Here is a 23,846-nt window from a genome sequence, read left to right on the forward strand (position 1 = left end):
CTCCGGGGAAGGAGGAAGGGTCATGGAAAGTGGACGTGTGGACGTACGTGCGGCCCCTGTTGTATCTCAAAGTTTGTGAATTTTGGTAAGTGAAGTAGCTCATTCCATCGTTTATTTGCTATGTTTTAAACCATTGCATGGAAGGTGTGGATAATTTTCCGCGCGTCGCCACCAATTTATCCGCCGTTAATTAACTACTAATGAACAGTGACACCGCAACCGGGCGTGCGCTGTTGATGCAGACGACGAGTTACGTCGTATCGTAACCGCACTGAAGTGTTGCGGACTGCATGCTGGTATTCTAGCTGAGTGGTAAGTGTTTTAGCGTCCAACTTGGGTTGGGGCTACACTGAGACGACACAGTCGACAGTCACCCGCTCGAACCAAAATATCCCTCAGATCCTATCCGTCCATATAATTATAATTAATAAATCAAGGGGCAGAGCTTTTGCTTGAGATTGACGTTTCGTTGATCTGATTCTGACTGAGTCGACTTCTTCACCAAATGTTCTTGAAAGTTCAAAGTTGAATCTTGTGATTCTTGGTTTATTTTGTTGCAGCCCACTGGGCACTGCGGTGAAACTTGCATGAGTATTGAGTATTTAGTATCCTTTCATTGCCTGGCTGTACATGGATCCAACCAAGTAAGTACACTACATAATCATTGTTAATATGAGCCGAGACGAAAGTCAAACGAACGCCATAGTTCTAGGAGTAATGATTGTACAGTGTACATGTAGATCCAGTTACTGGGTCTGGGACACTGTGCTTTTTTAAAATTTGTTTTTAAACCTTGTCGTACTAGCTTCCCAGATACAATTAGTAAAAGTCACCCTCAAAACCACTATTTTCTATAATTGAAATATTAGTTGTCACGCAAAAAAAAATCCCAAAAATTACAAAAATAGTAAAATACCAAACAAAATAGTTTGGAACTGCCTACTGAAACTGTACTCACGGTAACTTTTTGTGCTAAGAAGGTATGTTTTTTAAGACAGTCGCTAATTAAGTCCATCCATGGAGGTTGAAACATGGTCTATCCATCAAGTTAAATGTTCTTAGATAACTCTCTGATTTAGAAGGATGCCCTGCCTGTTGCTGTGTAGCCCACCTTGTTGAGCTGTTAATGGCTCCGCTTTTAACATCGGTCTCATCACTGTAATGGCGAAAAGCTGAGCCATTAACAGCTCAACAAGGTGGGCTAGCAGGGATGATACTTCTCCAGAAATTCAGACCTCTGGGCCTCGTGTTAGGACTCCTCATTTTTGGCCTCCATAACGCTAGCAGTAATATGTTTTCAAAATGGTCATTGATGGTACAACATTTTCTGATTTGTAGCCAGCTCAAACTATACCGAAGAAACCCTTTACTTGTAATTTTGTATTTTTGTTGCCAACCTCGAGAGAAGATGTACACGCCTACCAAATGGCTTCGGCTGGTCCCCACAGCAGGCATCAAAATAACCGACGGCACCCAAACTAAATGTCATACTAGACCCAGTAACTGGGGCTCTCTACTCCTTTAAAAAGACATTCACATTTTTGTACTAGAATGCAAATGTCAACAAAATGTTAAATGAGTACCGAGCCCCAGTTACTGTATCTAGTGATGCCCTGTCCTTTTGCTGTGATGTCCTTTGCAAAGTTCCAATAAAAATTTACATTTTCCTCATAGGAGTGCCAATTGCTATCCTTCAGAGGGAAAATTGCTGTTCCCCTTTAAAGGCACTGCAGGACACTATTGGTATTTACTCAAAATAATTGTTAGCATAAAACTTTCTTGGTAACAAGCAGTGGAGAGCTGTTGATAGTATAAAACATTGTGAGACACGTCTCACTCTAAAGTAATGTAGCTTTTGAGAAAGAAGTAATTTTCCACTAAAATATTTGAATTTGATTTTGAGACCTCGGAATTAGATTTTGAGGTCCTGAAATCAAGCAGCTGAAAGCACACAACTTCGTGTGACAAGGGTGTTTTTTCTTTCATAGTTATCTCACAACTTCGACGACCAATTGAGCTCAAATTTTCACAGGTTTGTTATTGTGTACATATGTTGAGATACACCAAGTGAGAAGACTGGTCTTTGACAATTACCATTAGTGTCCAGTGTCTTTTTGAACGACATTCAAGGCCTTCAGTAAGGTAGAGGCTAATATAAAAATTTGTATTTGATGTTCTTTTCTCGCAGGCAATCTCTTGTAGTATACAATGGCCCAACAGCAGCTGATGGAGAAGTTCAACTGGTACTGCGGGGTGAACAACTCTGCAAACTTTGACAACTTCACTTGGGATCTGAAGCACACCCTCTACAATACCTGCTTCACCGATCTCGTCTACACCGTGCCGCATCTTCTCTTCATCCTCCTCTCCGTCTTGGTGCTGTTCATCCTCGGATGCTGCACAAGAATTCGCAAGGAGAAATACCAGTACCTCATCCAGTACCCAGGACACAATTTCAGATGGGTGGTCATTCTCTTGCTGATAACGCTTGCCGCGTGTTTGATCGGAGAAGGCATCTTGACTGACTTGACTAATTATGCTAAGGTGCCAACCAGACCCCACCTGTATGTCCCAGCAGGACTGTTTCTCATCTCGTCCCTACTGACTATAGTCTTCTATACCAAGATGGAGGTATGGAGTCGTCGACATATGACGTGGCTATTATTACTCTTCTGGATTGGAGCCCTTGGTGGTGAATGTACCCGTTTTTTAAATTTCTACTATGACTTCAACCAAGAGTTTAACTACCTTTTGTTGCGAGTGGACCTCAACATTGTGGCCATGGGGGTGTACTTTGTATTCTTGTTGCTTGAACTCAACGTCATCCGGATAAAGGTAAGCTCCTCAATGAATTTTCAATCATATTGATGAAGAAGAAAAGTATAACAGGGATAAGATGGTTCAGACTTTTGGCTGAACTCAGACTTTTTATGTCGGCCGGGTGAAGAAAATCAGACAATATTTGTTTCCACAAACAAAGAAATCCTTCTCATTGGTCTACTTCTGTAGTGCTTTGGATACTGTTTCCAAAAGCTCCTTGGAATCTATAACCCCAGGGGTTACATGTTCCAAAGGGTAAAAACAGCATTTCAACATATCTTTGAATTTGTATCCAAGTGTAAGTTTCAGACTCTTTCGCTAGTAATGACTCTCACCCCTGCTATAAATAAACACTTTTTTTAGTTAAACTTGCAGGTTCAACCATGTATTAAATTTCCTTTGTGGGAAAGCTGGCTCTGAAAAGATTTGGTGTGGTCTCGACGTTTCGAACAGTATACTCTGCTCAAAGATTCTCCTGAAGACGAGCAAAGTATACTGTTCAAATCCTCGAGTCCACACCATCTCTTTTTAGAGCCAAAACTCCCACAAAATAGATCTAATATACATGTGGTTGTACCCACAAGTTTACTCTTTATGTTTACACTTCTTATTTTTTACACCATGCAAAGCTTCAAACACCTACATTGGTGAATATTCTTTTAAATATCTCACTTAACTCCCTAAGTTGGAGACTTATAAAAAACAAGCAACCAAAGTAGAAAACCGAAAATAAAGTGATGTAGTAAGCCTTACCATCACTAGTCGAGCATAATGGTTTCAGGGAATACTCACAGAGACGATAGGCTCTGGAGTCCTGATGAGTCACCATGAGTAAGGTGATCAGCATTGGGGCACCTTCGAGTGAATGTTTGTACCTTTGAGTGAATGTTTTTACGTTTATCCGCAAATTTGGTTACATTTATGCGCGTTGATGATGCAGTAATCGCATTTCAAGTGTTTGAGCAAAAGTGATGTAATTAGTGCTAGTGCTATTGCCATCTGGTTATTTAAGATTGTCTTCCGTTGATTCTTTAAAGATCTTCTCGTGTTGTTCGGAGGAGGATGGCTTCCCTGAGGATCTGATGAAGGAAGACATGCATTACATGCAGGGCTACTCAAGTCTCCTCTCCTCGGCATCCTACTTGTGGATGAACTGGATCTTCAAGAAAGGATACAAGAGCACTCTAGAGATGGCTGATCTGGGGAGTCTGTCTGAGGTCCACACAACCAAATACCAGAGGGAGAATTTTACCAATGCCCTCCTTAAGGAACAGGTATGTGGAAAGTATGGCAGTAGTCTTGATTTTCCTTTTCTAACCTGCTACCCAAATGAATGACCTCACATCTGCTGCAAGCAATAAATCTGCTTAGCAAAGAAGGATCACGCTTAGCCTAAAAAGTATACAAGTTACCCTCGATTTCACAAAACCCTTCCTAACTTTAAGACTAATCTTAGGACTTAGGATGAGTCCTAACCCTGCGCTGTAGCATGCATTCCTTAAGATCAATCCTAAGTTATGAAGAGTTACTCGTCCTAACTCGAGATAAGACGAGTCCTAACTCTTTGTGAAATCCACCCAGTGGTGTACATGTATGTTGAAGAATGTCCAAGAAAACCTCAGGGTTTTACTGCTTATACCCTTACTCCAGAGCAGGGGTGGTTGTTCACCAGGGTTTCGCCAGGGTAGATCAGGGGTAAAGCGGTCCAAGTGTGAAAAGTCCGGCCGTTAATCCACGGGGGTTGCCCCCAGATAATAGAGTAGTGTGGAAAGGGCTTAACGAGCTTGGGTCTGGTACACCAGATCGCTCAGCCACGACACTCTGAATTTATCTAACTCTTTATTTTTCAGGCACTTGCCAAGTTGTACAAGAAGCCACTAAGCCTGTACCGAGTGTATGCGCGAGCATTCGGTGCTCGTATCGCACTAGGTGGGCTTGTAAAGATCCTTGGAGACTTATCTACCTTCATACCCCCCTTGGCCCTAGCTGGTGCCATTAAGTACGTCACAGGCATCTACTACGGGGACAGCACCCCAGATGAAACAAATGTAAGTTCAATTAATCACAGTTTATCTGTAGACATTGTCAGCATTTTGAAAGACCATCTTATACTTTACTGAAATAAGAAGATGAAGCTAAACATGTTGTTATAAACAGGTCAAATTTCTTTGCGCTTCCCGATTTAATGCACTGTTTTTTACTGGATCAAAAAATGTCGGTGGCTTTTACTACATGTGTTTGATTGATTATATATTCATCTTTTTACTTGTTCATGTATCTTTTTGTTTTATGATCATATTTTATGGATCTTAATTTTGGACCTGAATTAATTATTTAGTTTTTTGTGGTTAAAATTTTCTTGTTGTAAAGCACCTGGGAGCATTTTTAATGGATTTGGCGCTATATAAATGTTTATTATTATTATTATTATTATTATTATTATTATTATTATTATTATTATTATTATTATTATTATTATTATTATTATTATTATTATTATTATTATATTATTATTATTATTATTATTATTATTATTATTATTATTATTATTATTATTATTATTATTATTATTATTATTATTATTATTATTATTATTATTATTATTATTATTATTATTATTATTATTATTATTATTATTATTATTATTATTATTATTATTATTATTATTATTATTATTATTATTATTATTATTATTTTCAATGAATCTCAGTACTGGTATCTTTCCTTGTCTTCATTATCTAGGATACCCGGTTAGAATCCCACCGGGGGCACTATGTGAAATGGGTTTTCAGTCCAAATGTGAAAATGTGGAATAATTTTCTGGGGGTTTCCTGCCAAATGTAAAACTCAAGCTTCCTTCCTTGTTTTCTCTCCATGGGGTTCTTGACCAGTACAGTGATTAAACTCAGTCCTTGGCTTCACAACCAAAGTAAATGAAATGAAATGAAGTTTTGGCTAAAAGACTAAGACCCAAAATTTACCGAAAGAGACCATGACCCAAACCACAATGAACCCAAGCGTCAGTGAACACAAGTGCATTTTGATATAGCATTTCTTGTTTTCCATAGTACATTCACGAGAAAAATTCTGCAAAGATTTGCAAACTTTCAGCAGAAATAAAAAGTAAAAGAGATCATTTATATTTCTAGTTTGAAAAACAAAACAAATTGTATTACTCAGTCAAGTGCTGGTAGCATATATGAACAGTCAGGACACATGGTTGTTTGTGAACAAACACTCCCTATCAATATGCTATTCCCGTAATCAGTTATCACTGTTTGAAGAAGAATTACAATGTTGGGCAAAGGGCTAAGGTACAGATAAGGCTGTAAATAATTCCTGCAATCTGACCTTCTCCCCTTAAATAAAAAATAATAATAATAATAATAATAATTAAAAAATTACCATAGATATAAAATATAAATTAAAATAAAAACATATTCAGGATTCAAAAGGGCTTACTTTTGTTTTTATTTACCCTGAATAATTCTTGTGGAGTATGTTTTAACACTATAAACGTCAACATGTGAACGTACTGAAAAGATATAGTTTGATTTTTAAGTCAAGTTTCTAAAACATTGTTCTCGACCAAAACAAATTCTTACCGTGGATTTCTGATTTTTTCTTTCTTTTTTTTCTGCCTGAGTTTGATAGATTCCACTCTGCACACTCTGTCTCATCATTCCTCCCATATTTTATACTACAGACCAAGTACATCACAGCGTTAGATTTCCTTAGGAACGGTTTTGTGTTGGTCATAGTCATTTTCTGGTCCAATATCATCAAGCTGTTGGCCCAGCAGGGCCATTATCACATCGTCATCACGGAGTCCGCTCACATCAAGGCCGCCCTGCAGGTAAGCAACATGGATCAAATTTAGGAAGCGGCTAAAACATTATTTAAAGCAATCGCACAACAGCGGTAAACAGTATTGTCCAAAGGCCCACACTTCGTGTATCACAAGTTATATATAAAATAACAAACCTGTGAAAATTTAGGCTCATCATTTGGTCATCGGAGTCGGGAGAAAATAACGGGAAAACCCATCCTTGATTCCGCACGTGTCATGACATGTGTTTAAAATAAATCCGTTATTCTCGATATTGAGAATTGATAATTGTTTTAATGTTTTCTCAAAAAGTAAAGCATTTCATGGAATAATACTTCAAGGGAAGTCTTTCACCATTACCTTCTGTAAACCCTGTAAGTTATTTGTAAATCTGTGAACTTTTAATTTGTGTTCTGTTCAGAAAGTGTTCAATGGATTTTAATAAGAATATTTTTCAAATTTGGATAGTCAGTGGACAATCATGGAAGTTTCCTTTCTGCAAGCTAATTAGCAAGTACAAGCGCTTTTGAGATTGGAATAATATATTTGGTTTGCGGTAACACCGTGTGTGTATCTACTTGCCAGGTAGAGTTTGTTCTTAGAGAATTGTCTTTTTTCATTGGGAAATTGGAATTGTTATGAGGTCCTTACACCAAAAAGCTTGCAAGGCAATGTTCTAAAAATTGCAACTATATGTGTTCATCTGGCCACCCATCCAGTTGCCCTCCCATGGAGGGCAATAATGATTGACCATGAGCAGTAACCAGAAGGCACCCACAGAGATAAATTTTTTTCCTTCACATTTCAACTGTCAAAAATTTGGACTCTTCTTTTTTGGTCAACAGGCAGCTGTTTATGACAAGTCACTGCGTCTGTCCAGCTACACCATGACCGGTGGCGCCATGACGATGGGTCAAATCACCAATCATATGTCGGTAGATACAACCAACATCCTCAATTCAACGCAGTGGGTCCACTATGTCTGGTCAATACCCTTTGTGGTAAGTAAAAAAAAAAATTCAGGGGAGAGATGAAAAGGTAGCTCAGCAAAACAAAAATTATGCTTTACTAAAAAAGGGTACCGGTCAATGATGGCATGTCACATGTATCGTATGTGACTAGTATTCTGATGAAAGGCTCCAAAACAGAACACTTAAAAACATACAGTTAGGTATTGAGGTCATGACCTTTAACTTTGGCCTTTTGGGTTGAATCGAAGTAGGTCAGATCTTACAGCCGCTATGGGCATTTTGGTTGAAGCCGTTTTGGGCTGCTTTGACCTCCGAAGGGTTAGTAACTTGCCCTCTCCTCAAGAAGTGTCATGACTGAGCGGTAAAGAGCACTGAATTCAAACTCTTCAGATTAGCAGAGTGTGGGTTCGAGTCGCAGTTTGTGACACTTTTGCCCTTAAGCAAGACATTGTTTCGTCCTTCGGATGGGACGTAAAGCCATTGGTCCAGTTTGGTGTGTAACGCAGGTGTAAAAGAACCCAGTGCATCTATTAAAAAGAGAAGGGGATTTGCCCCAATGTTCCTGGCTGGATTTGCACTATATTGCGCCACAGCACCAAACCATTACATGTCGCAATGTAAAAGGAGTAGATCTCATAACAAAGTGGCACATACCTTGCAGGAAATACTGTAAGCGCCTTGAGCGTCAGTCACTGAATGACGAATATGCTTCTGTTCAGCAGAGTGTGGGTTCGAATCCCGGTCGTGACACTTGTGTCCATGAGCAAGACACTTAACAATAATTGCTTCTCTCCACCCAGGGGTAAATGGGTACCTGTGAGGGCAGAGATGGTAGCGCATATTAATGTTGCACAGGCTGCATACTCCCCACCTCAGATGGTTTAAGGAGTGATTTAAGGCCCAGTGACCAGGGGTAATAATGTGAAGCGCTTTGGGACGCCCTCTGGGTGTGAAAAGCGCTGATATAAAAACGGGTTATTATTATTATTATTATTATTATTATTATTATTATTATTATTATGCGCACTATATAAGAAGCCACTGTTATTATTATTATTATTATTATTATTATTAGTACGTCTTATTATTAAAAGTGACTTTTGTCTTCTTTTTTGTCCCTTCAGATTACAGGGTATCTAGTCATTCTGTACTTTGAGTTGGGGATAGCCGCCTTGATTGGTTCTTTAATCTTCTTCATTACCCTCCCAATTCAAGTTATTATCGCCAGACAGACAGCAAAGTATCAGAAGATATCCATGGTAAGATAGTATCCCAACCCCCAGTGATAACTCAAGAAGCTGTAATAATGCTGCAATTTTGCATGGAATTTAGGTGTAGTTTGCACCTTTGAACATCCTCTGATGGAAATGGTGCACAAGAAATGAAATAAATTATTATAACCAGAATGACTTTTGAAATCAACTCGGAACTTGGTTAATGTATTGGTCTTGGGATTCCCCCATATCTGAATTGGTGGCTGTGGCTTCGGCTTCGGCTAAGGATGTCCTATACTTCAATGCATGATGATGTGACGATCGAATCATAACCCTAGCCAATGATTGGTGCGCAGGATAACATCTACCTGATACTTGATGAATTAATCCCTTTACAGCTGGTGAAAGCCAAACTGGGATGATGCGCTGTGCATGACGCTGTGACCAATAAAAGTGTAGGACAAGACAAAATAAACATTATACACGGTACATTGGAGGGAGAGTCTGTCGTGGCTGTGGGTGTTTTTGAATGATTGATTTTTTCTTTGTTTTAGGGTTGGGCTGAATAAGGGAATCAATGTGTGGTGAAGAGGTTTTCAACTAGTGGTTTAAACCCAACGAGGCATGGTTTAAACCTCGGCAGGCCTCGGCGGGTTTAAACCACTAGTTGAAAACCGGTTCAACACCCTTGATTCCCATTCATAAATACCTTTTTTGGTCAAAAACATCAACACTTTTTGGTCAAAAAGTAAAATAAATGCAAAAATTATAATTGTTCAATGATTTCTTTCAACACAACACCCCTCCAGCTATGAAATGGTAAGGCCCTCGGGTAAACAACTCCTTATAAGGGAATGCTGTGTGCGTCGCGCGATGTGGTTTCAGCCGTTGCTCTCGACCAAAATGAATGAAGAAACTGTCTTATAAGCACGGGTGCAAGCTCGCGTGTCACGCCCATGTTTCAACACTTTTTACTGGTCATAAACAAAGGTTTATACACATCCATGGGACGCGCGCTCTCCACCAATAGGAATAGAGAAACTGTCTGAGGTATTTATGAATGGCGTGTCAAGGCATGAGTGGCCTAGTGCACTGAACTCAAGGTGGTCACAATGTGGGCTCGAATCTCGGTCCTGGCTCTTGTGTCCTTGAGCAATAATTGCGCCTTAGCATTTCTATTCTAATGTATGGACCCTGCCGAGTAACAAAGTACTGAAGTAGAAGTAGAATTACAAGTCATTGAATTTAAGTCACAGTTAGATGTAATAATTGTTTGTACCCATCCCTTTCCCACTCCCCCCCCCCCCCCCAAGGCCAAATCTGATGAGCGACTGAAGAGGACCAATGAGCTTCTTCAAGGCATCAAGTTGATCAAGCTGTACGGATGGGAAGACATGTTCTATACCTCCATCAGTAAAGTACGAGCTCTGGAGATTTTGACCATGATGAAGCAGATGGGATGGAGGGTGGTGCTCAGTAAGTCATGCTGTCTAGATACATTAAAATACTAAAAACAGACATTTACTATTAGACATTTTTAAAACCCAACTATCAACCCAACTTACCGGGGCTCAATTTCACACAGCTGCATAAACAAAACAATATTGCTTTAAAACAATGTCTGCTAAGTAGAAATGAGAAGGACACCAGTCACAAGTTGTACATGTGACATTGTAGTTTAACTGGGAAACTTATTCTGGAAAGCATAGTGTTTTTGTGCTTAGCTACTTTTTGTGCTTTTTAATATTAAGCAGCTCAATGAAATTGGGCCCTGATGTTATCCCCATAATACGTTATGCTTGTCAGCTAGTGGAGTTCTTCAGTTGCCCAGTTCGACCCGATTCCAAATTGAAAACGGTACTCGTGAGTCCACTCTTTCTGTGGAACCGAGTACCCGCTTTTGTCGATTCCGATTTCAAAAGACTGAGTGCCAATTATAAATGGCTCTGTAGAGCTGGTCCTAGGACCGAACTGACTTTAAAAGTTTAGGACTGAGTTTAGTTTAGGCAGAGACACTGCGTAGGCTTCAAGTCAACATCGGAAGTATGAAATATATGCAAATTAGGCATCGCACACAACCACACCGAGTGACAATGAAAATATAAGCTATTACAAACGCTTCGGGCCTTACATAATTTTCTAATGCTACAGTGAATTTGGTTTCATATCATTATACTGTTGAAACAAATTAATTTACAAAACAACTGTTATGTTAAAGGGTCTATGTACTTTTTGGGGGACAAAAATACCATGTCCACAGATTTACATTAAACTTGCACAGTTTGAAGATAATGATAGTAGAAAGCTTCCCTGAAAATATTACTAGCTGAGGTGCTGTAGTTTTTGAGAAATGAGTAAAACAATGTCATGAAAATAATTTTTGTCTCACTGATCATGAGACGAAAATTATTTTAGCATGTAAAAACGTATTTTCATGACATTGTTTTACTCATTTCTCAAAAACTACAGCACCTCAGCATCTAACATTTTCAGGGAAGCTTTCTACTATCATTGTCTTCAAACGGTGTAAGTTTAATGTAAATCTGTGGACATGGTATTTTGTGTTACAAAAAGTACCCAAATTCTTGAAATGATTAAAGGCAGTGGACACTTTTGGTAATTACTCAAAATAACTATTAGCATAAAACCTTACTTTGTAACAAGGAGAGGTTGATGGTACAAAACATTGTGAGAAACGGCTCCCTCTGAAGTGCCATGGTTTTCGAGAAAGAAGTAATTTGCCACAAATTTGATTTCGAGACCTCAAGTTTAGAACTTGAGGTTTCGAAATCAACTATCTGAACACACACAACTTCGTGTGACAAGGGTGTTTTTTTCTTTCATTATTATCTCACAATTTCGATGACCAATTGAGTTCAAATTTTCACCGGTTTGTTGTTTTATGCATATGTTGAGATACACCAAGTGAGAAGACTGGTCTTGGCTAATTACCAAAAGTGTCCAGTGTCTTTAAATGATTAAGTAAGTAAGTACAAGGCAGTTTAGGTGGGGAAATCACCTCTCAATCAAACACAACAGAAGTTATATGAGCTACTACAAACAGCATTACAAATGGTCGATGTGTGAATAATACGACACATTCTGTTTTCTCTGTTTCTAACAGTGTCCATCACTAATGCCAGTCCACTTTTGGTGACGCTAGTGGTAAGTAACAAACCGGGTACTACCCTATAAACCAGATTGAAAAACTGTGGCTGAGCGTCAAGCGTACTAAACTCCAGCTCTGGTGTTTCTGATCAGCAGAGTGTGGGTTTGAGTCTCGGTCTTGACAATGGTGTCCTTAATCAGAAAACTTAACAATGATTTATTCCTTCGTCCTTCATATGGGACGTAAAGCCATTGGTCCGGTGTGTTGTGCACTGCACATCAAATAACCCAGTGATCGTTGCAGAGGATTCAAACTCAGCTGCGAGACTTGTTTCAAGAACTAAATATCGAGATCACATACAGCCTGTGCTCTTCTGTCTGCACTGGTTGCCTGTGGCACATAGAATTAAATTCAAACTCCTGCTACTACGTAACATAAACTTCTCTATGAGCTCACTCCTGTTTATCTGAGTGAGATGATAACTCCATACCAACCGAATCGCACTCTTCGGTCTTCGTCCAAGAATCGTCTGTGCCAACCAGTAATGAGGATCAAGCGTTCTCACAGTCAGCCCCAAGTCTATGGAACTCTCTCCCGGAACACATACGAGCATCAAATTCACTGGATCATTTTAAGCCAATCCTGAAGACTTATCTTTTTAAACATGTTAAACTGGCTTTTATTTAAGTACATTGCCAACTCCTAACAGTATGTGAATATTTTCTTTTCTCCTGAGTGACATTTTTTATGTCATTGCTGTTGTAACTTTAACATGCTTTCATTTGTGAGATATTTTCATATCTTTTTAACTTGTTGGTGTGTTGTTTTAAATGATTAAGTTAATTGTTTCTCCTGGGGGTGGATGTCATAGAGAGTTAGGGCTAGTCTTATCTCAAACGAGGACAAGTTACTCGTCCTGATTTTTAAGACTGGCGATACATTTTAATATCTCTTTGGACTAGTCTTCAAAGGGCTGGTCCTGACTTTTTGCGGGATCGACCCCTGATATGATATAATTGCAATTGTCTTTTTAAAGTATTGTAAGTTTAACTAATCTTTTTATAGTAGTGCTTTTCCATAACTTTTAAAATTTTGAGGTTTGTGGTTTTATTATTGGTTTGGCCATTTTTGTGGTTTAAATTTTTTGAAATCTTTTATGCTCTTTGGTTTTTTGTTGCTCTTGTTTGCAGCTATTGTTTAATGTGTACAGCGCCTTGGGGTCCAGGCATGGATGTAAGGCGCTTTATAAGCATTATTTATTATTATTATTATTATTATTAAGAGGGGTCTACCCCGGTGTTTCTGGCAGAGACAGCTGAACATGCCACAGCACCTTGAAACCCTTACAACAAGGTCCTATGGACCTCACAATTCTGGAAATAAAGAAAAATAAGCTCTTTGAGACACCCGTAGATAAAGCGCTATACAAAAACTACTTATGATTATCATTAAACCACTTTTTGTTTTTTTGTCCCAGTCGTACAGTCTGTACACCAAGCTGACAGGCAAGCCTTTGACCCCCGACATCGCCTTCGCTGCCCTCTCGGTCTTCAACCAGATGTCAATCCCATTGTACCTGATGCCTAATGTCTTCATCTTCCACATCAATGCTGTAATCAGTACGGGTCGGCTCAGGTTGTTCTTCGAAGCCCCGGAGATTGAAGAGTCCGAAGCTGACAGTGGGAAAAGTGCTGCCAGATTGCGTGGAGAGAGAACTGTAAATCCGGAGGTAAGCAATGAAGTGGACTACACAGTCGACCAAGGACTTTGGCCATAGATTCTCAGAGTGTTTAACCTCCCCACTCTTGAGAACTGTAGGGAAAGCCTTAGGATTAATCTTAAGGTTTAAATGCAACAGATTAATCCTAAGTTAGGACTAGTTACTCATCCTAACTCGAGATAGGATTAATCCTAGCGATTAATCCCAACATATGCATAAAATAACAAACCTGTGAAAATTTGGGCTCAATTGGTCATCGCCATAATAAAAGGCTTCAGGCCTGAATGAGTGAGAAATTGCCTCTTTCTCAAAAACTATGTTACTTCAGAGGGAGATGCTTCTCACAATGTTTTATACTCATATCAACAGCTCTCAGTTGCTCATTTCCAAGTAAGTTTTTAATCAGTTGAATACATGATTTCCCCTCAATTTGTTCGTGTAGGTCGAGGTTCGTCAGCCAAGACGTCAGAAACGAGAGGACAGGCAAAGGTTGTTGTCCAGCAACAGCGACGACGCACACAGCACTGTTTCTCGCTCTCCGTTACATGAATCATTTGGGATATCTGACAATATAGCATTGAGGGTAAGAGAACACACTTCTAATCTATGTTATGATCTTGATGTATATAGCGTACCATAAACAAGCCCCTGGATTTATCACGGACATGCTCAAGTTGAGATCTCGACATTTGTCTACCTCGTTCCTTTTTAGTTGTTCCAAAGAACTCGCTATCTTGCAGAGAGATCATTCTCTGTATACAGCCCCAAAAGTTTGAAATAAGCTTACTGTACAAACAAGTAACCCCATCTCACTCACTCAAGATGCTCCTTAAAACTGTTCCAGCATTCATCTGTGCCTTGGCGCCTTTAGAGCAAAACTTTGATTTTGAAGCTCTATAAATGACGTTTGGAAGTCAATGGTTTAAACCACGAGTTGAAAACCGATTGAACACACTTTGATTCCCAATCATACTTTTCGGTCAAAAAACATCAACACTTTTTGGTCAAAAAGTAAAATAAATGCAAAAATTTTAATTGTTCAATGATTTCTTTCAACACAACACCCCTCCAGCTATGAAATGGTAAGGCCCTCCGCCGCCCTCGGGTAAACAACTCCTTATAAGGGAATGCTGTGCACGGCGTGCGTATCGCGTGATGTGGCACAACTGTCCCGGTCGTTGCTCTCGACCAATAGGAATGAAGAAACTGTCTTATAATCACAGGTGCAAGCACGCGTGTCTCGCCCATGTTTCAACACTTTTTACTGGTCATAAACAAAGGTTTATACACACCCACGTGACGCGCTCTCCACCAATAGGAATAGCGAAACTGTCTGAGGTATTTATGAATGATTGGTTAATCTAAATAAGGAAATGTTTGATTAGCACATAATGTAACAAGTGTTGCCTAGAAGGAAAGGGTTACCAGCTTGAATACCATGTTATGCATATTGCATAAATCACAGGTTCCCTGGAAATCGTAGCTTACCTAATCAAGTTTTGCTAATTTCTTTTTTTGCTAACTTATGCAATTGTACATAATCACATTCCAAGCAAAGTTTCCAAAGAGATTTTGACAAACCAAGCACTGGGCTAGAATTGTATACTGAACCACAGACCAGAGGCTAGTAATTTTAGCTTCGGGTCAGTAAACTTGTGATTGAACAAGTTTGTAGGTTTTGTGTTTATTCAAAATAAACAATAATATCTCATGGGAATGTAATTTTTCCCCAGTTTCTGTAATTATGATTATTGTTATAATTTCTTATATTGGAAATACACCCCAGGCAGACCAACAGCAAAGGGCTAGATATCTCCATTGGTAGAGCGCTAGTACATTCAACTGAATGTTGTTGGTTCAAATCCCGCTCTAGTAAATTTTTCTTTGTTCAACCACAATCAATTAACATTTACCCAGTCGGTTTCCCTAGTGACTATTTTATCATATGAATCGTTTTATTAGGTCAGAGGGAATTTCATCTGGGACGAATCAGCCAACACACCCACCCTGAGGAACATTGATCTAGACATCCCAAAAGGTAAGTCATCCACAGCATTGTAGCCACGGTGGGCAGCGTTGGGCGAGGCTCGCTCAGACTCAAAATTTCCACCCAGCACTCTGAGTAAAACGCCCTCTGCCGCCCAGCACAGATTTACAGAAGAACAAACCAAAATTATGTCTTTCAACTGTGCACTGTTTTACAACTTTGAAAAAATTGTTTTTGTATACATTGTAAATATTTTCTATCGTTAACCAATTATGTCTTAAATTTGTAATGGTGTAATTTTTTTCTAATTTTTAATCTCTGTATATTTTCCTGTAATTCGACCTCTGGTTGCCATGGAAATATTTTTTTAAAGAGTAAACCAAAAATGAATGACTGCATGAGATAATGCTAAGGTGATAATAAGAAGCTTAAAATATTCGAGAGAAAGAACACATTCCAAAGGCCATTCAACTTATGCCCCGATAACATTAATAGTTAGGAATTCTGACATCATGCCTACCTGAAGCTTCCACTTCAGGAATGATGGCCACATAATATTAATTATTTGGGTGCGTTCGTTTAGCTTCCCTGGGTCGACCCCAGTCTGCCCCAGTACATTCAAATAGCTTTGAAGGGGCTCACCTGGTCAGCCCCCAGTTCCCTGCTTGTGGAGTGGGTCACTTGGGGGTAACCTGAGGTGCATGCCGTCACCACGAGAGGGCGAGTGTGTTGTTCGTTTAGCTCTTGTCAGGGGCTCACCCGAGTGAGCACCGAGGGGTAGACCCAAGGGAAGCTAAACGAACGCACCCATTGTTACTCCACTTGCGCTTGGTCTGTTGGTGGACTTCAACAAATTTGGATTCAGATCCCATCACTCAAATTGGTGTAACTGAAACCCTGGTCTATCACTGTCCCACCCTCTGCATTATTGCATTTCAGTTTGTTTGATTTTAGTTATTGATATACCTCAAACATATTCATGACCGAGAACTGATTTCTCACTGGTCCATTCACCATCATGCGACAGATGCTGTTTTTGCCGTTTACCAAGCATTGCATGGACAACATGCACAGGGTAAATGATACGCTCGTGTAGTAAACTGTCCCTCCAGAGCGTTGTATTTCCAATGCGTTATAACAGTCAGAAAAAGGGAACCGATCGTCCTACATAAAAAAGGGGACCAGACTGCTCTTCCTTCCAGTCTCGTTTTAGAAACTTCAATTTAAGTGGATGGGTAGGCAGTGATGAAGGTCTATTCGCCAAGTTTCAAATCCTGAAACTCAACCTGGTGTTAATAGAGTACAGAGACCGTGCAAATTTAATAAACCATAGTTTAAAATGTATACCTTCATGTCACTACAGGAAAGCTGACCATGGTCATTGGTCAGGTTGGGTCTGGAAAGTCGTCCTTGCTGTCGGCCATTCTTGGTGAAATGACCACAGTGTCTGGTGGAGTACAATGGAATGAGTAAGTCAAGTTGCCCTCACACAGTGGGGCAGCACTCCCGCTAACTTTTAGAGCTCTCTCCGACCAAGCTTCTCCTTTCATCATCAGAGCAGTGACTGACTCTGTACTGAAACCTCTGCATCCCTTTAACCTCCAGTTAAAATGGTGTAAAATGCCGCCACTTTGTTTAATGTGCAATCCTATTAAAGCCATTATACACTTTCGGAACAGAAAAAAAAATAAAAGTTCACAGATTTACAAATAACTTACAGGGTTTACAGAAGGTAATGGTGAAAGACTTCTCTTGAAATATTATTCCATGAAATGCTTTACTTTTTGAGAAAACATTAGAACAATTATCAATTCTCGATATCGAGAATTACGGATTTATTTTAAACACATGTCATGACACGGCGAAATGTGCGGAAACAAGTGTGGGTTTTCCCATTATTTTCTCCCGACTCCGATGACCAATTGAGCCTATATTTTCACAGGTTTGTTATTTTATATAGAAGTTTTGATACACGAAGTGTGGGCCTTTGGACAATACTGTTTACCGGAAGTGTCCAATGGCTTTAAGTGCAATCTTAAAACCTTTCGAGGACGTCAAATTTAGGGTCTGTACTTTTTTGTACAGAGAATTTTCAGTTCATTCCTGAATTTTGAGTATATTCAATCAAAATGGCATTGAATTTGACCTTTTGACTGGCATAAAAGTTCCTTTACTTTGACAATTCTTCAGTTGAATCAATTGAATGGTTGACCAGCTCTTGCTGCTGGCTTGTACGAAATTGAATGAGTCTTGGGGCCGAATGAAATTGAATAATCCTATTTGGCCAGTGAATGCTATAATAATAATAATAATAAGAAGAAGAAGAAGAAGAAGAACGCTTATAGTGCGCTGGTATCCACCAGAAGTGATGCTCTTGGCGCAAGGAATAAAAAAAAAAATTAATGAAATGCTGCTGTGAAAAAAAAAGGGTTTTGAGGGCCTCTTAGAACTCATGAATAGAAGACATGCTAAGGATATTAAGAGTCAGATTATTCCAAAGTAAAGGACCAGCATGAGGAAAAGCCCTGTCACCCCAATTGTTGTGGGTTTGGGGAAAAAACCAGTAATGAAGAAGTGGATGATCTAAGGCGTCTAGAAGGATTGTAACAGGTAATTAATTGACAATTATACTGAGGAGCAGAACCATGTAAAGAATGAAAAACAAGCAGAAGTAATTTGTATTGAATGGAGCATTCATTTTCAATTGAATTTGAATGAGCCGGCTGTTAAAATGAATGAGTTTTTGTTGCAATTAGCCAGGAAAACCTATAATAAGTCTTCTACTTTGTATTTTTTGTTGTAGGAATAACCAAAGTATTGCCTATGGAGCTCAGAAAGCTTGGCTGCTGAACGCTTCCCTTAAAGATAATATCATATTTGACACGAAATATGACCACACAAGGTAATTCATTCATAGTAACAGTTTTATGAGATTGTCTTTTTTTTTAAATATGTAAACCACTTCACGTCGGATGACCTGTTTATCTGCAATGTTTTTGGCGGGCGGACGCTTTTAAACACCTGGAATATAACTTCAGATTTTGCTAAATTTTGTTGCCATCTTATGCCATAAACATGTAAAAGTACAACCCTGCTGCTTTGCAGACTAGATCGAACAACTTTTATTAGTTTAGGGGGTATACGCGATTCGTCCTCCGCAGAAAAATTTCAGTTCTGTCACTTTTGTTGCGCCATAGTTTTAAGTTGCTTTAGAGGTGGATTATAACGGCTCCTTTAAACGTCTTATTGTCCATGATAGATATGATGTGTGTGGTGGTAATGTGACATACCCCCGTAAGTGATACACATGTGTTTGAGAGCGTCCTGATGCGGTAAACAAATACGGCGCATTGGCATTGCAAGATGTATTTTCTTTCCCCATCCCCTTGGAACGGAAATCACGTCTTACTTTGAGGACACCTCTTTGAACAATTCAAGGGTCACTTAAAAACAGCAGTGCATCGCCAGCAGCATGAGCACAAGTTTGTCTTTGTTGCCTCCGTGAAAAGTATCGGGCCTATTTTTGACTGTAAAAAATCTCTCTCTCTCGTTCTGGTACAGATACAAGAGAGTGATAGCTGCGTGCTCCCTGCAGCCAGACATAGACATTCTCCCAGGAGGTGACCAGACTGAGATTGGAGAGAAAGGAATCAACTTGAGCGGTGGTCAGAAACAACGAGTCAGCGTCGGTAGAGCCATGTACAGCTACAATGATGTGGTAGTTCTGGTAGGTCACAATTAACATTTACTTTAGGAAGAAATTGTAGATAAATAGTAAACTCGCGGGTGCAACCATGTACTAATCTCTTTTTGGAAGTGTTGGATAAGTGGTCTTGACGTAACAGTATACTCTGCTTGTCTTCAGGAGAAGTCTTGGATTATGACTAAATTCTCCTTACCTCCATTCCTCCTCAGGATGATCCCCTCTCAGCTCTTGACATGCACGTTGGCGCTCACCTCTTCAAGGAAGGCATCGAGGGATTCTTGATGAGAAAAAGCAAACGTACCGTCGTCCTGGTCACTCACCAGATACAGTATGCAGAAAAAGCAGACAAGGTACGGGAATGTGATTTCTCTGTTTTCAATCGGAAATCCTTTTTTTTTTTAAATCCCCACTCGAAAAAAAAAAAAAAAAAAAAAAATTGTAGTTTTATTTTATAACTTAGTTCAAATCAATAGAAAAGGAATATAAAACCATATGGAACACCCCCAGATTGCAGAGTAGGGTTTTTAAAACCAAGAATAAATGTATGAAAAAGTAAGCATGGTTCATACCCACGAGCTTTCGCACTTGCAAGCTTCCACACTTTGTGCTCACAAGCTTTCACGCTTTGCGCTCATGGTTCAGGTTATTTTTTTCAACAGCCTATGGCATCCCTGAAAGTAAGATCATCAGAGAAAGCTACATCCTTGAATTATGGCGTGTTGTGGCCGAGCATTTAAGAGCACCTGACTTAAGCTCTGGTGTTTCTGACCAGCAGAGTGTGGGGGTCAAGTCCCGGTCTTGACACTTGTGTCCTTAAGCGAAACACCTAACCATTTTTGCTTTGTCATTCGGATGGGACATAAAGCCGCTGGTCCCGGAGGTTTTGTAACACATGTAAAAGAACCCAGTTACCACACTTATCACGAACAGAGCTGAATGCACCCCAACGCCTTATAAGGTGATACATAAATCGATCTCATAATCAAAAGAAATTCAAAATCCTATCTTAATGATTCGGTTCGTTCAAGCGCCTTTTAAAAGTACTTTGTTGGTAGATACTTGCGCTCAATAAGACAATATACTATTTTTAATCAACCCAGAGACTTTGATCTCTGCCATTATTCCTTTGACAACCAGTATGTATGGAATATATTTTGTGACATCACTCTCTGTTGTTTTAATACTCCCAAATTATTCTGAAAATTTCAAAAATAAATTCAACGTACTGGTTGTGGAAATCTCAGCGGTAAGTGATGCATGGTCTATATATTTGGCAAACATGGAGTCGTCTTAGCACTCTTTTTCCTTATTTCTCTCTCGTTCCTCTGAAGATTGTGTATATGAAAGACGGCTGCATCCTCCATCAGGGAACCCTGGAGGATATCCGAGATGAGAACCCAGAGCTCGTTGCCAACTGGAGAGCCACGATGAGGGAGATGACAGAGTCTGAGTCGGAGCTGTCCGCAGCGGAGGATGTCGAAGAGGAGAGGGCTAAACTGGTGCGACAAATCTCTTCTTCCAAGGTCATAGATGACAAGAAAATTGCCAAAGGTAGTTTTAGTTTTTGTCCACAAGAGGAGAAATTAGAAATAAGATTTGGTGCTAACTAGCGTAAATGTTTCCAAGTAAAAGCGTTATACTTAATTATTGTGATGTTGGGCCCAAATTCATAAAACTGCTTTGGCACAAAAAGTAGCTGAGAGCAACACAATTTATAAGGTTACCATTTATACACCTGGATTAAGAGAAGCAATTATGGTTAAGTGTCTGTACGCAGGCTGGAAAATACCCATGGCTGGTCAGGTTTGGATTAAAACCAGCATTCTGAAGACTCTTCCAAAAGAACCTGGTGGGCTAGACCTCGGCAGCAACATTCCATGATGTAGCCTTGTACTTTAAAGACACTGGACACCTTTGGTAATTGTCAAAGACCAGTCTTCTCTCTTGGTGTATCCCATATGCATAAAATATAAAATCTGTGAGCATTTGAACTTAATTGATTGTCGAAGTTGCGAGATAAAATCACCCTTGTCACACGAACTTGTGTGCTTTCAGAAACTTGATTTTGAGACCTCACAAATATCAATAATTAATTCAAATATTAAAGTGAGAAATTACTTCTTTCTCAAAAACTCTGTTACTTCAGAGGGAGCCTTTACTCACAACGTTTTATATTATCAACAGCTCTCCATTACTCGTAACCAAGTAAATTTTAATGCTAACAATTACCTTGAGTATCTACCAATAGTGTCCAGTCCACTGGCTTTATAAGGACTATACGGGAGCTTTATTGTAGTCTTTGCTCATCACTGTGTTTGTCTCAAGTTAAAATAAATAATAATAATAACAATTTATACCTCCTAAATATTTCTCCCCCCCCCCTTCCCACTTGACCACCCAGGTGACTCATCAACTGGTCGTCTTGTCGAGAAAGAAGAGCGAGCTGAGGGGTCAGTCTCTTGGAAAGTGTACCTGTCTTACATCAGAGCCCTAGGCTACTGGACATTTATCGCCTCGCTGGTGCTGGTATTTAGCCAGAACGGACTGGGTATTGGCACCAACTACTGGCTCTCGGCTTGGTCTGAGAAAGGGAATAATCTGACGCTGGAAAATGCAACACAGGTATTGCTGAAAAATAATATATACATGCACCCCTGACATGTAGTTATTAAAAATTGTTGCCTTATCCACTGGAATGTTCCAGTCACAAATGAGTTTCCGTGTCGGTGCAAAAACGGTTCTCCTAAAATTGCACTTTTGTTACATGCAAGAGTGAAATTGTCAAACATGTCAAAATAGTCTAGATGCACACGAAACAAGTACACGTCAAGATACAACGTTTTAGTGTGGACCATTTTCATGCAAGATACAACATTTTTTGCAAAATTTGCAAATATTACACAACGGAATGTTCCTGTAAGCATATGCTTACCTTTAGAACACTTACTTTTAGGCAATAAAGCTATGAATACAACAATTTTGTGATCATACTTATGTCTAATTTGTATCCTTTTGCGCGAAATGGTAGTTTAAAACATCACTTTACTTGTAATTCGTTTATCAGAAAAAATGATGTATTGGCTAATTTCAAACAGAAGTAACTCAGCAACGCGATACACCCCAAAGCTTAGATATAATATACTAAATTACTGCTGCTGATGTGTTCTTTCCAGCCATGCATAAAACTCAATCCTTGAGATTGTCAACATCTGACTCACGTAGCGGGTCACATTAGTGACCTTGCTGCATGCATCGAATGGGACATATAGCCGTTAGTCCTGTGTTTGGTGTAATGTGTATAAAAGCACCCAGTGCCCTTATGCTGCAAAGAGAAGAGGTTTGCCCCTGGCTAGATTGTGCGCCAAAGCACCTTGTAAACCATTTCATGGAGATATGTAAAGGAATAGACCGATCCAGTAGGGTCCGCCCACGACGCCATGTGAGCAAGAACACGTGACTGCTCTCCAATGCCTTTCTGCACAACTCTGCCGCGCACGCATGTCGGACCTTATTTGTTGGACCTTCATTGCGTTGTGATTGGTCAATACGCAATGGGGCGGAGCTTAATGGACCGGTCTATTGGTCTCATACTTAAAAAAGCTCCATAATAACGCTATTATTGTTTTTGTTATTAATAATTATTAATAAGTGTGATTTTTGTTTCTGATTTTTTCAGGAAGAGCTACTGGAATCTTTAGACTACTACCTCGGAGGTTACGCTGGTTTGTCAATCGCTAGCATCATCGCTGGGGCTGCTGGGATGACATTGATTTATATATCATCTCTCTTCGCTGCCAGACAACTTCATAATAGTATGCTCAATTCTGTCATGAGGGCACCAATGAGGTCAGTGTGACGTCTATCTCTCTTAAAGTGTGTTTGAAATGGGCAGCTAGAATTCCTCCTGCTTTCAGTATTTTGGAGCTAGTTCATTTGCTTACCATAAAGCAGCGCTGTCATGGAGCTGCTTAAGCACCAAAAATAGCTAAGCACAACAAAATTATGCTTACCAGAATAAGGTTACCAGCCAAACTACAATGTCAAATGTATAAACAAACTGTGACTGGAATCCTGCATCCGGTTTTCCTCCCTCGTGAAAAAAAAATCAAAACAAATCAAACACTTTCAGTCTTTGGCTGTGCTCTGTGGTCATAATGAGTTGATGTGGCTGGCAGCCAAAGGCTCCCTTGCGTGCCAGCTTCTCGAACACGTTGTAGCGCGTCCTTTGCTCTCAACTACTGGCTCTCGGCTTGGTCTGAGAAAGGGAATAATCTGACGCTGGAAAATGCAACACAGGTATTGCTGAAAAATAATATATACATGCACCCCTAACATGTAGTTATTAAAAATTGTTGCCTTATCCACTGGAATGTTCCAGTCACAAATGAGTTTCCGTGTCGGTGCAAAAACGGTTCTCCTAAAATTGCACTTTTGTTACATGCAAGAGTGAAATTGTCAAACATGTCAAAATAGTCTAGATGCACACGAAA

At 39.6% G+C, this 23,846-nt stretch overlaps 1 protein-coding gene across 1 annotated transcript in view; it reads left to right on the forward strand.

Moving 5' to 3' along the window:
- LOC117305776 (ATP-binding cassette sub-family C member 8-like) overlaps positions 1-23,846 on the forward strand; it is a 37,361-nt gene continuing 13,515 nt past the window's right edge. Inside the window, exons 1-20 of the mRNA XM_033790655.1 lie at positions 1-85; positions 561-644; positions 2,189-2,835; positions 3,858-4,094; positions 4,671-4,868; positions 6,527-6,676; positions 7,495-7,650; positions 8,745-8,879; positions 10,148-10,310; positions 11,959-11,999; positions 13,421-13,672; positions 14,106-14,246; positions 15,626-15,701; positions 17,014-17,119; positions 18,454-18,552; positions 19,212-19,377; positions 19,566-19,706; positions 20,688-20,907; positions 21,758-21,978; positions 23,033-23,202. Of these exons, the coding sequence (XP_033646546.1) occupies positions 2,209-2,835; positions 3,858-4,094; positions 4,671-4,868; positions 6,527-6,676; positions 7,495-7,650; positions 8,745-8,879; positions 10,148-10,310; positions 11,959-11,999; positions 13,421-13,672; positions 14,106-14,246; positions 15,626-15,701; positions 17,014-17,119; positions 18,454-18,552; positions 19,212-19,377; positions 19,566-19,706; positions 20,688-20,907; positions 21,758-21,978; positions 23,033-23,202 (3,299 nt within the window). The 5' untranslated portion in view covers positions 1-85; positions 561-644; positions 2,189-2,208. The remainder of the gene's footprint in view (positions 86-560; positions 645-2,188; positions 2,836-3,857; positions 4,095-4,670; positions 4,869-6,526; positions 6,677-7,494; positions 7,651-8,744; positions 8,880-10,147; positions 10,311-11,958; positions 12,000-13,420; positions 13,673-14,105; positions 14,247-15,625; positions 15,702-17,013; positions 17,120-18,453; positions 18,553-19,211; positions 19,378-19,565; positions 19,707-20,687; positions 20,908-21,757; positions 21,979-23,032; positions 23,203-23,846) is intronic.

Source organism: Asterias rubens, chromosome 2 (assembly GCF_902459465.1).
Source record: "Asterias rubens chromosome 2, eAstRub1.3, whole genome shotgun sequence".
In the NCBI taxonomy this organism is placed as follows: Eukaryota; Metazoa; Echinodermata; class Asteroidea; order Forcipulatida; family Asteriidae; genus Asterias; species Asterias rubens.